General features: G+C 42.8%; 1 protein-coding gene across 7 annotated transcripts in view; it reads left to right on the forward strand.

Moving 5' to 3' along the window:
• Positions 1-12,112, forward strand: part of AKAP9 (A-kinase anchoring protein 9) — a 202,831-nt gene that overhangs the window by 150,017 nt on the left and 40,702 nt on the right. For 6 of the 7 annotated variants that reach the window (XM_075827679.1, XM_075827680.1, XM_075827682.1 and 3 more), the window contains 2 exons: positions 5,245-5,457; positions 8,632-8,670. In XM_075827679.1, the coding sequence (XP_075683794.1) occupies positions 5,245-5,457; positions 8,632-8,670 (252 nt within the window). The remainder of the gene's footprint in view (positions 1-5,244; positions 5,458-8,631; positions 8,671-12,112) is intronic. The other variant, XM_075827681.1, reaches the window with a different exon arrangement.

The raw sequence follows: 12,112 nt of genomic DNA on the forward strand, positions 1-12,112 counted from the left end.
TGTTGTTCTGAGATGTGAGAGGAGAATATATGCCTGTCTGTAGTAATGCAGATTTATGCAACTCCCAGAATATGTAAATTCAAGGCCTTATTACAGTTTTTTTTCTTTGAGTTAGATTTTTGGGTGCAGCTTTCTATTGCCACTGAAAATATATTATCTTGGACTGCTTGCCCTGCGGCCTAATCGGCACTCCAAGATATACTGTAACTGAGATCGGATTGGACAGAGAAATTGTGAGCATGTTAATTGTTAACTCTATGCAGTAAGCATCTAAACTTAATGGGGTGGTTCAGTTTACAAAACTATTTTCATAAACCCTATTAGTAAAGTCTGAGCTAATAGCGGGGTTTCCTCAGTTCAGGACCCTCATCTCTTGTGCCAGAGTGGAGATTGGTTAAAAAGAGTGTCTCTCGTTCCGGAGGACCTGTCCTGTCCTGATTACACAAACAACCCATTGATGTGAATAGACACTGTGTAATGCTTAATTTCTCCTGTGGCGGCGCTGCAGGGAAATAAAACACTTCCTGACAGGTTTCCCCAAAGATTACAGCTGATCACTTGGGGTTCCAGCTGGGGGACACTTTGTGATCAGGTTATGTCAAGGGACTCTTCCAACAGGTAGTGGTTTGTCCAAAGCAGGGAAACACTTTAAGTAAAATGGTTCAAGACTCAACATTGTCCAGTGTTAGAGATAAAAAAAAAATCTATTTCAATGTTTTGGAAATAGCACCAAAGAATCAGTAGTTGTATGTGAATATCATCGGGTTAACAAGCTGCCGTGATGGGTTGTTCAGATTCTAACTTGATAGTAAGGCCCCATGCACATGACCGTAAGAGTTTTTTACTGTCCGCAAATACAGATCTGGCGGCTACGGATAGAAATCCATAGCTGTGCGCAATTGCGGAGGCATCCATAGACTTGTATGGGCGAGTCCGTGCCGCAATTGCAGACAAGAATAGGACATGTTCTGTATTTTGCCGATCATTTCTACGGCCCGGACACACACATCCATAAAAATACAGGGAAAGGTGTCCGTGGCCAATAGAAATGAATGGGTCCGCAATTTCATCCGTAATTTTGGACTTCGTAATTACGGCTGAAAACTACATTCGTGTGCATGGGGCCTAAATGTGTGTAATGAAATGTTCTGCAACTTTCTAATATACTTTGCGTTTCAATTATTCCTCATTTTCAAGATCTCAGTTTGCTGTTTGTGAATAGGAATGTTAAGGCCCCCTGCACATGAACGTGCTTTTGCGGCCGCAATTCCCCCAAAAATCCACGGGAGAATTGCGGCCCCATTCACTTCTATGGGGCCATGCACACAACCGTGGTTTCCACGGTCCGTGCATGGCCCAGGAGCCCGGACCGCAGAAAGAACGGACATGTCTTATTACGGCCGTGTTCTGCGGTCCAGGCTCATAGGAAATCATGCACGCAGCCATGTGCACGGCCCGAGATTTGCAAGCTGCCCGCGTGTGACACTCCACTGCCGGCCGACCCAAAAATCACGGCCGTGCACATGGCTACGGTCATGTGCATGAGGCCTAAATCCTCATCTGATTTGACAGCTGAGGGTTTGTTATAATTGCATCCAGCCTCCGCTATCCTCTGTGATAATACATCAGCAGGTTAAGGCCCCGTGCATATGACGTGCTCGTATTCACGGTCCATGATTACGGGCACGGCCGGCCGCAGACAGTCACCCGGGCCGTGTTCCCATTATAAAGTATGGGAGCACAGTCTGTAAAATCAAAAAATAGGACAGATCCAATTTTTTACGGATGCTTTCTACGGTACGGACACCTTCCCGTAAATATACGTAAAGTGCCTGCGGCCAATAGAAATGAATGGGTATGTACTTTGATCCGCAATTACAGTCCGTAACAGCGGATCAAAATTACGGCCGTGTGCACGGGGCCTCAACCTCCTCCCTGTCCTTATAGTTTGCTACGATGTATCATTGTGGGTAAAATGTATCAAACTGGAGCTCCGGCTGTGGAGCATTTCCCAGACTGGATACAATTGTAGCAAACATGGTCATCAGGATTCACGGATCCACAAAAAAAATAAAAAATTGTGGTCTGTATTCGTGGCCCCAACACCGTGTATAGGCCATAGAAATGAATGTGTCCGCAAAACCGTGAAACCCAAAGTATATTAGAAAGAAGCAGAACTTTTCATTATGTGATTGAGGTTATTTACATAGATCTCAATGGGTTTATGTGATTACATAAGGATTTCTGCCCTGTATAGGGGCCCAGTAGGTAAAGAAGGCCACTGCCACCTTTATAGCATCTAGCAGGTCCCTACTGTCTATTAGATCGCATGTAAGGGACTGTTCCTATACATTTAATGGGTCGCAATTATTGCTGAATTGTTATAGAGACGTAACAGATTTGCTCTATGATGAGCTATCGGACATGAAGGGGCCCAAATACTGTGCAAAGGGGCCCCTCTGCACCTGCCCTTGCTACCCTGCATAGGAATCACCAGGTTTCCAAGCCTACAGTTAAAGGGGTTGTCTTATCATGGCAACCCTATTTTATAATGAAGCTATCCAAGCAACAATTCGGGCTTCGGAAATCCCCAATGACGGGGGGAAGCTCTAGCTAACCATGCAGGACCCCCCATGTTATAGCTGCAGCTTCCATGGACGATGATCCCAATTTCCGGCAATGTCCTAATAATTTGGCGGGTCGGGAGGTTACGCATTACACGTTATTACTATGTCGTGGCAATAGCAGGGAACATCTTACTGACACAAACACGGGAAATGTCAGCGGCCTTACCATAGACGGCAAAGTAATAGTCGCCAGGTATAAGAAGACTTCAGGTGCGGCGAGGAGATGACAGCTGGAATTCAGAGACAATGCTATAAAACCTGTGCGGACATGTTTAGTCAATATTTATCTCGGCTCAGCTATTAATAAGTAATCTGCCTGGGGTTGTAGTTACTTTACCAGATTGATGTCATCCCTTTGAGTTGTCAGAGCAGTTCTGTGTATTGTCTATTATATGTACAATGCAGGTGAATAGCGGCTTCATCCAGGTAAATCTACTAATATTCTCTATAGAAGGAGATACTATTGTCCACGAACTGACCACACGTGACGGCACGTGGCATTCTGTCGTACTGGGCTCGTGACGACAAGCGATCGTCTCCTTAGTGCTTCTTGAATAGGTTTTTGTTGTAGTGTATTATCTACTTTCATCACAGTTTTGCAATTTATATTTAGAATAAAGTTATACATAAAAAGTTAAGTACAATTTATATATAAAAGTAATTACTTATCGTCTACGGATTTACAGAGTTACAGTCTGTGTTATACTTTCGAGCTGCATTCACAATTCTGCAGGCTGCACAGCTGAAATCGCCCAGCATTCCTTGCTCGTTCAGGGTCTTATGCATTGTGGGAAGTGTAGTCTTTACAGTAATCTGATCTAGTGAAAACTAACTGCATTATAGGCGCTCGCTAAGAAATTAAAGTGAGTCATCGTACTATGTTCTCCTGCAGTAGGTTACGGAGACAGGTCCGCTGCACTATTTGGCCAAGTGGCACATAAAATTTGTTCCATTTGGCTAATAGCAGCTATATTATGAGTCTTCCGTATTCATGAGGGGAACGCTCCCCCCGTCTCCACCTGCCCCTCTCGGAATAGATGGATGGCTTCTGTGTATTCAGCCAGATCCCCAGCAGACAGTCAGTCACTGGCGAGGAGTTAATGAGTACGCTGTATTCTTTGCTAGTTGCTATTAGCCAACATTTTTTTGGTGCCATATGAGCTTAAAGAGCAGCAGACGTTCCTCCATGTGCAGTGTAGCATAACTTGATAACCGATTCCCTTTAAGGACATGTCTGTCAACAAGCTTGTTGACTGTTTCTAATGACAGCCTGCAGAATAGTGAGTGCAGCTCTGGAGTATAATACTGGATGTAATTTAGGATCAGTACAGGATAAGTAATGTAATGTATGTACACAGTGACTCCACCAGCAGAATAGTGAGTGCAGCTCTGGAGTATAATACAGGATGTAACTCGGGATCAGTACAGGATAAGTAATGTATGTACACAGTGACTCCACCAGCGAATAGTGAGTGCAGCTCTGGAGTATAATACAGGATGTAACTCAGGATCAGTACAGGATAATAATTGTAATGTATGTACACAGTGACTCCACCAGCAGAATAGTGAGTGCAGCTCTGGAGTATAATACAGGATGTAACTCAGGATCAGTACAGGATAAGTAATGTAATGTATGTACACAGTGACTCCACCAGCAGAATAGTGAGTGCAGCTCCGGAGTATCATTATTGTGACATGTCAGAAGTTTTGTTTAGTGAGGGTCTGAGCACTGAGACCCCCATTGAACGCTAAAATGAAGCTGCAGAAGTGTTTCATATGAGCTCTGTGCCGCTTTGTTTCTAAACGGCTTTTCTCAGAAATCCAAGCGAGCGGTATACGGACATATAGAATTTCTATTGAACCCATACACTACTCGCTCGGCTTTCCAACCGGCTCACCCGAGCGCTTCTACCGCTTCGTTTTAACGATCGTTGGGGGTCTGAGTGCTTGGACCCCCACTGATCAAAACTTGTGACATAGTGAGGTGTAAAAAGCTTTTTTTTTTTTTTTAAAGTTTAGTTACGCTTTAAGCTCCTAGTATAAACACTACATCCCTTACAGTGCGTCACAGCAGAGCATTCAGTGTACAGACACTGGTGAGAGATAACCGCAAACCAGCTGAAGGCTTCTTTAGATGTGACTGGAGTATAAAACAAAATCAATACTTTCTATTCTTTTTATATTTGATTATCACCTTGCAGTGTTCAAGGTTACAACGATATAGGAACATGATCGGCGCTCATTTATCATGTATTTACATGCGTCAATCCTTGTCCGTATGTAAAATGTATGGGTACGTTAATACGATTGTTCGTCCCCGTACAGTTTGCAAAATGTTGGTTGCACATCCCCTGTTTACACCGAAAAGAGGCGATCAGCGGCAAACGAGCATTTTCACATATGTCGGCGGAGCGCTCGGCATGATCGGGACCGAATATTCGGGCGAACATCCATTCGGCCAATCGGCCCCCTGCAACCGTTGCGTGGAAATTGTACTTGATAGAAGCGATGTGTCTTGTTAGATTTTACACTTAGTTGCTCTGTAGAAGGTCTTGATGTTTAGTTTCACGTCTCCATTAACAGTTGCCCCCCCCCCCCCCCCCGTTGCTCCTTCCAGGCCTCCTCGATGGGTACACAGACGAAAGAGTCTTTCTTGAAAAGCAAATGCAGGAAAAGAACGACCTCATCCGGCATCTTGAACAGGAGCTGCACAGTACAGGTAACAGATTGCAGGAACTGGAGCAGGAGAGGCAGCAGATACAAGAGGAGAAGGAGCTGCTGTCCCGCCAGAAACTTGCCCTAAAAGCCGATGCAGCACCAGCCGAGCAACGTACGTATCCCTGTCATAAACTTTTACTGTACCTGTAATTATACATGTGTGGTGTCACCTCACATTATTAAACATGGTCACTGCGTCCCCACCAGACACCTGACCGGCTGTCCTGGTAACAACAATATAATTGCTCTCCATTCTAGTCGTCAGTGCAGCAGATCATGATATTTTCCTACAGCATAGCATCACGAAGACGTCATATGTGTTACCAGAGCAAGATGGTAGTCGACGTATAACAAGTCGCAAAGTCAGAGGCTTAAAGGGAATGTCCGCCCTTGAACACCATTTTGTTTTTTCAAACCTGTATAGGTTAAAATTCAGTGCCGATTAATTTTATAATATATCTAGATAGGTTGTAGCTCTTTTTTCCTTATACGTGTTGCAAATCCCCTGCTATTCTAGCTGCCTGCAGCCACCACTAGAGGGAGCCTAGGAGCTTACTGTTTTCATTTGAACTCCATAATAGAACGGTATGCAGTAAGATTCTCAGCTCCCCCTAGTGGTGGCTGCCGGCAGCCTGAACATCATGCTTTATTCGATATCGAAGTAGGGGATCTGTATAAGAAAATTGAGATCAATGCTATCAAGATATACAGTATTAAGACATTAGCACATAATTTTGGACCTAGGAAACAATAAAATGTTAAAAGGTGCAGATATTAGTTTTAAGTGTCCTCTGTAGGGCAGGGGTGTTCAACCTTTGGTACTTCAGCTGTTGCAACACTACAACTCCCAACAAGCCCTGCGGATGTCAGGACATGCTGTGAGTTTTCTTTCCGCAGCAGTTGAAGACCAATTTTTATAGCTCTGGACATCCTGGAGTCAAATGTTTAGTCTGACCTTGAAGTATGCGCAGGTTTTAAAAAATTTTATATTGTTATTTATAATTATTATTTTTTTATTATTATTCATATAAACATTTTAAATTATGGATTGTCAGATGCGAAACTTCTGGTGCCGGCCTTGCTTCTAGTACAGGGGCCAGGACCCTCCGCTGTTTGCCGTCATCACTTGTGTTGTATAGTCCGGTCTGGTTTAGAGTTGTGTAGATGAGTCTTGTAGTCAACGACATAGTATTGCCCGGCCTCCCAATGTTATTATGGGATCCTTTACATGTAGACATTTTTTTTCGATTGGAGTCAAGACCTCACTCAAAAAACTATAAGAAACCACTATGGGGTTTATCCAGCTCTGACATTTATGACATATCTACAGGTTGTGCCATAAATGTCTACTACGTGGGGTAACACTATTAATATATTGTACATTTTCATTCCTTGTTCATGTTTTACCATGTACATAATATCATCGTCAATTGTTTTCAATGAAATCATGTGTCATTTTTCTTGGTTTTGCAATCTGTATATCAATTCACCAGCTTTGATACGTGAAATATAATTGTGTGTCATTATCATAAAAGTAGATCACCAGGGAGACAGACGTTTTAAAATTTAAAGGAGTTCTCCAATCCCTACTTGTTAGAAGGATCCCTTGGCAATAAGATTATCACAAAGTGTCCACCTGCTGGGATCCCCAGCGATCAACTGTAATCTGCGAGGTAACATGGAAGTGTTCAATTTCCCTGCAGCACCACCACAGGAGAAATTAAGCATTACACAGTGTCCATTCACATCAATGGGTTGTCTGTGTAATACAGGACACGACAGGTCCTCTAGAGTGAGAGACGCTCTTTGTAACCGCTCTTCAGTCTAGCCAAGAGATGAACAGAGGGCCCCCTCTATTAACTCAGAATTCCCTAATAGATTATATGAAAATGGGTTTTCTAAACTGGACAACCCCTTTAAATTAGGTCCTCCATAGGCAGTGAAGTGTATGGTAAGTAGACTAGATTGCTGATCCTCCTGCTGTGCTCCCTGTCCATCCACTCATGCTGCTGTAGAGCAAGGAGTTAGTGGTCATCAATGGGCCAGAAGAAGATGACTGAGTCTCTGTATTGCCCAGAGTGGACTTTTCTGGGAATATTTCTAATTCTTCAGTCTGGTTTAACCTTCCCCCTGGTGATCGGCGCCGTTATATAATGTAAATCATAGCTTCACCTTTGGAGGAACTTTTCAGAATATATTCAGGAATTGACATGAACAGAATCACTTCCGTACGCAGTGGGAGCAGTCCAAATATACAGCAGGTCAACTGGAGGAACGTCCGATCCCTACAACTTCTCCCTACAAAGCCCCTTCTGTTGTAAACCACAGTCTTCTGTTTGGTGGCAAATACTCCATGCCAATACTTCAAATCGATATTTTCTTATTGCTTCCACAGATACGGGGTGTGATTCTGTTAATGACCAAATATTACGAAACTGCTAATGAAGAAACATGTTATAAAGTCTCAAAAATAAGTTTACAGGATCTGTCACCTCTCCTGACATGTCTGTTTCAGTAAAAACTTGCATCCCCCATGAAATAACAATTGTGGCTTATCTTCTCTTAGAACTCTGCATTATGCCGTTTCTCTGTTACACCTCCTGGCGACAACTGGGCGTTACCCTTCTTCCCTCGTTAATGGGGCATATCCCGACAAACTCTGACATTGTCCAATCAGTACTGACAGTATTAGACTGTGTAGGAATACGCCCTATTGAAAAGGGACAAGGTAGTGCTCATTTGTCAATTTATTCATACATTTCCAGGAGGAACAACAGAGGGACGGCACAACACAAAGTTCTAAGAAAAGATGCTCCAGAATTGTTATTTCATAGGGAGTGCAAGTATTTACTGACACAGACATATCGGGAGAGTTGACCAGCCCTTTTGGGAGATGGAGGTACTCCGTCTGTGTTTTTAATTTAACATACGATTTTTGTTTTTTTTCTTCTGTTCTTGAAATGAAATATGTTGTATAGTGTGTCCAGAAACCTCTTGCTCACGTTTCTCATCAGGTAAGCCCCTCAATGTGACAGGCGCTGGTATAGCAAGGGTTACAGGCGGCACCCCTCCTGCGCTGCCTTCCCCTGCCATGGTATCTGGACTTGTGCATTGGATATAACTTCGTATTCACATTTAATATTTGCACCACATTATTTTTTCTACTATTCACCCCCCATTCTTCCCTATGCCGCTCTCTCTCTCCTTTCCAGTATTGACACATTGCAGAAGAACTGTACACGGCATGTGAATTACACTGCATTTGTTTTGTTCTCTATTCTCCCAGGCTTAGTAGAAGCTGCAGTCGTTGCAGCTCCCAAAGAAGGTGTGTTTGTACCCCCCGCATGGCCGTCCTTCAATCGGGTGTTTAATGGCTACAATTTGGGAATGAATTAATCCTATGGCTTTTCGGGCTTCTTCATACCTTGCACTAACCAATTCTCGCTTGCTGCTGCTAAATTACCAGCTCCTGTGCCTAACCACTTCTCTTGTGACGTTCCAGACCCCTTTCGCTAGCAAGGGGTTAAACTCTTACCTCTCATTAACACGCATCTCTTCAAATGAATAACCATCATCTTATCCATCAACCAATCACAGCTACCCGGTGACTTTCCCTCCTTTTATCACGTGATTCAGAATTCGATCCCCCCCCCCTGCGATCGATCTTTTGATTTTTATCACGATCATTTTGGATCACAGATGATCACTGTAGCACACGTGTCACGTAAGATGATGGTAATAGGCAGGATCGCTGGAAACGGCGATTTAAGAAAATTGCATTTCGTTTTGGGTGATTTTCTTTCCATTCGTTTGTTTCACATTAATCATCTTTTGTGACGGTTTCGCTTTCCCTTGTAACAGCACCCGGTGAAAGTTTGCCGTTTGTTGTGCCAAACTTCATACCGTGAAAAGTATTGATATATAATGTACGCCTGACTGCACCCGGTGCACTGGGCTCACTCGTCTTGTCTTTCATCATTCTGGGGAAAAACATTGGATTATTTAATAGATTATGTAGTAAATATCTCACATGACAAAAAAAAAAAATTACAAAAATTTTAATCTTTGCGGCATCTACAAATATTTTTGTTATTTCACATTTGTACAAAATGTTTTCATTTTGATTATTTGTATCCATCAACCGTGTAGTTCTATTATATGCCCCAGTTCTTATTTTTCGCTTCCTCACCCTTGTCGTACCAATATAGAGGGAACACATTTAAAGAGAGTCCCTAGTTTTGGCCAGCAGTTCACTTAAAGGGGTTTTCCAGGCTTTTTATTATCTAGATCTCTTATTCAGGGAAAAAAGGGAATTTTCCCAATAGAAACCTGCAATACCAGACACAGCCCATGGACAAAAGTGGCGCTGTTTTTGAATAACCCCCAAAGGGTAAACCTTGCAGGCCCACACAGGTCCGTCCTTGCCCCCCCCCCCCTACAATGAAGGGACACCCAGATATTGCAAAGAAAGGGTGTCCCGGTGCAGATGTGTCAAATACTGTGAGTTTGTGATGCAGCCGCAGCGGGTATATACTCTCTGTGCAATGTACAGGGGTCCCATACATTGCAGAAACAATGAAGGACGGACCGTATGGACCTGAGCGCTGCTGCAATGTTTACAGTGGGTGCCGTAGGTAGAGAGGGCATTTTTTTTAATGACATGATAGAAAAGATCACTTGTTCTTCGTGAATATGAGGGATAAGAAAAACAAAAAAAAACAGTCTAGATAACTCCTTTACAGGAGTTGTAAAAAAAAAAAAAACACCACTTTTGTGAAATGGCAACGTCTGGTATTGCAGGTATTCACTTGAATGAGGATAGGTGCAATAACAGACACAGCCGATAGACAAGAGCGGCGCTGTTCCTGCGGGGAAGAATAGCAGACCCTTTATTAATACTGGACAACCTGTTTAATTGAACACTAAAATTGGTCAAACTTTTTCATTTGCATTTTTTTTAAGGGGTTTATTATTGTAAGTGTGTGAATCTTCAAGAAACGTCAAACTAAACCAAAGCAGGCGTGAAGGGGTCCCAACAATGCAAGTAGACAACCTATACGCGAAAGCACAGGGAACATGGCACCCAAAATAAAGAACTCCGAAGTATCGCAAAAAATAGAAAATCTTTATTAGATAATAATAATTATCAACAATACATAGTACCAAAAAAAGTATATAAGAAATTGATAAAAGGATCATAAACGGAGAGAAGAGCAGGAAGGTAAGATGCTGAAAACCTGGTGGTCAACAGAACACCCCACCTCAAATAGCAAACCCCCCCCCCCCCCCCCCGCGCCACACAGCCCCACCACTAATACATATAGAAAATGTAAATGTAAAATACTAAATTGCTAAATAGTTATGGATACATTGATACAGGTTTATTAAATGAACCATCTCAAAGAAATAGATGATCATGACCAGAAAAAGTTGCTTTTGCCCTGCCACGTAACGCCAGATCACTCACCTGTAGTAACTACGCAAGTCGGCAATCAATCCACATGTTGGAAGTCATCACTCGATCTACATGTTGGGAGTCACCGCATCACCTGAAGCACGGCGTGGTGAGGTCACGATACATTAATACTGACATTAGACATACGTCACCAGGCAATGCAGACCACAATGTGCACTCCGGAATGCGGTGCCCCCAGCGCATGCACACACAAGCATCTGTACGCAGAAATACAGACAATACTCCTCAAGCCATGATCATGAGAGAACAGCACAAAAAGAATACTTGTATGACTATGGGCAAGAACATCTAAAGGGAGATAAATATCACCTAAACTGATAAGTCGCATATTATGGCTAAGTAGCATGGTACCAGTATGTATTAGTGGTGGGGCTGTGTAGCAGGGGGGGGGGGGGGAGTTTTGCTATTTGAGGTGGGTTGTTCTGTTGACCACCAGGTTTTCAACATCTTACCTACCTGCTCTTCTCTCCGTTTATGATACTTTTATCAATTTCTTATATACTTTTTTGGTACTATGTATTGTTGATATTTATTATTATCTAATAAAGATTTTCAATTTTTTGCAAATATTTAGGAGTTATTTATTTCATGTTCCCTGTGCTTACGCGTATAGGTTGTCTGTTTATCATTATACAGACAAGGTGTTTGTTTTCACACTCATTTTCATATTGCCAAAACCAGCCAATAGAAATAGTTTTCTGCCCTGCTTGTCAGGGAAGGAGCAGAGTCCATGCAGTAGCATGGCAGTATAGCTGAGGAGACGCCTTCTTATCAGCTTGTCAGGGAAGGAGCAGAGTGGAGGAGACTCCTTTTGCAGGGAAAGTAAGAGGAAACTATATTGTGCCTCCAGAGCAGGTAGGAGACTGATTCTGCTCAGAGCCCCTCCCCCAGCAGTACAGATTAGCAGCAGCACCAAAGGGGTAACATGGAAGCAAAAAAATAATGCGAAAGGTATTTTTATATGCTAGAAACACTACAAATTATTTTACAACAGCATTTCAGGACTTTTGGTATGCCGATGATTCATGGGATAACCCGTTTTAAGTCTAAATTTGTCATTTGAGGGCACCAGGGGGTGAAGTGATGAGTTAGCTCAAAATAGTTAGATGTAACTAGGCCAGGTCAGCAGTAAAATGGATTGCAATGGCACGGCCCATCTGCATTGTGCATGGTTTATGGATTTAATTATATGGCTCCTACCATAAAGAGTCTATATTCGTGGGTGCTGCAAAGATCGTTTCATATTGGGTGAACCTCTGTATTCTAATTTAAGCTGCGGCTTTATTAACTA

Source organism: Rhinoderma darwinii, chromosome 5 (genome assembly GCF_050947455.1).
Source record: "Rhinoderma darwinii isolate aRhiDar2 chromosome 5, aRhiDar2.hap1, whole genome shotgun sequence".
Taxonomy (NCBI): Eukaryota; Metazoa; Chordata; class Amphibia; order Anura; family Rhinodermatidae; genus Rhinoderma; species Rhinoderma darwinii.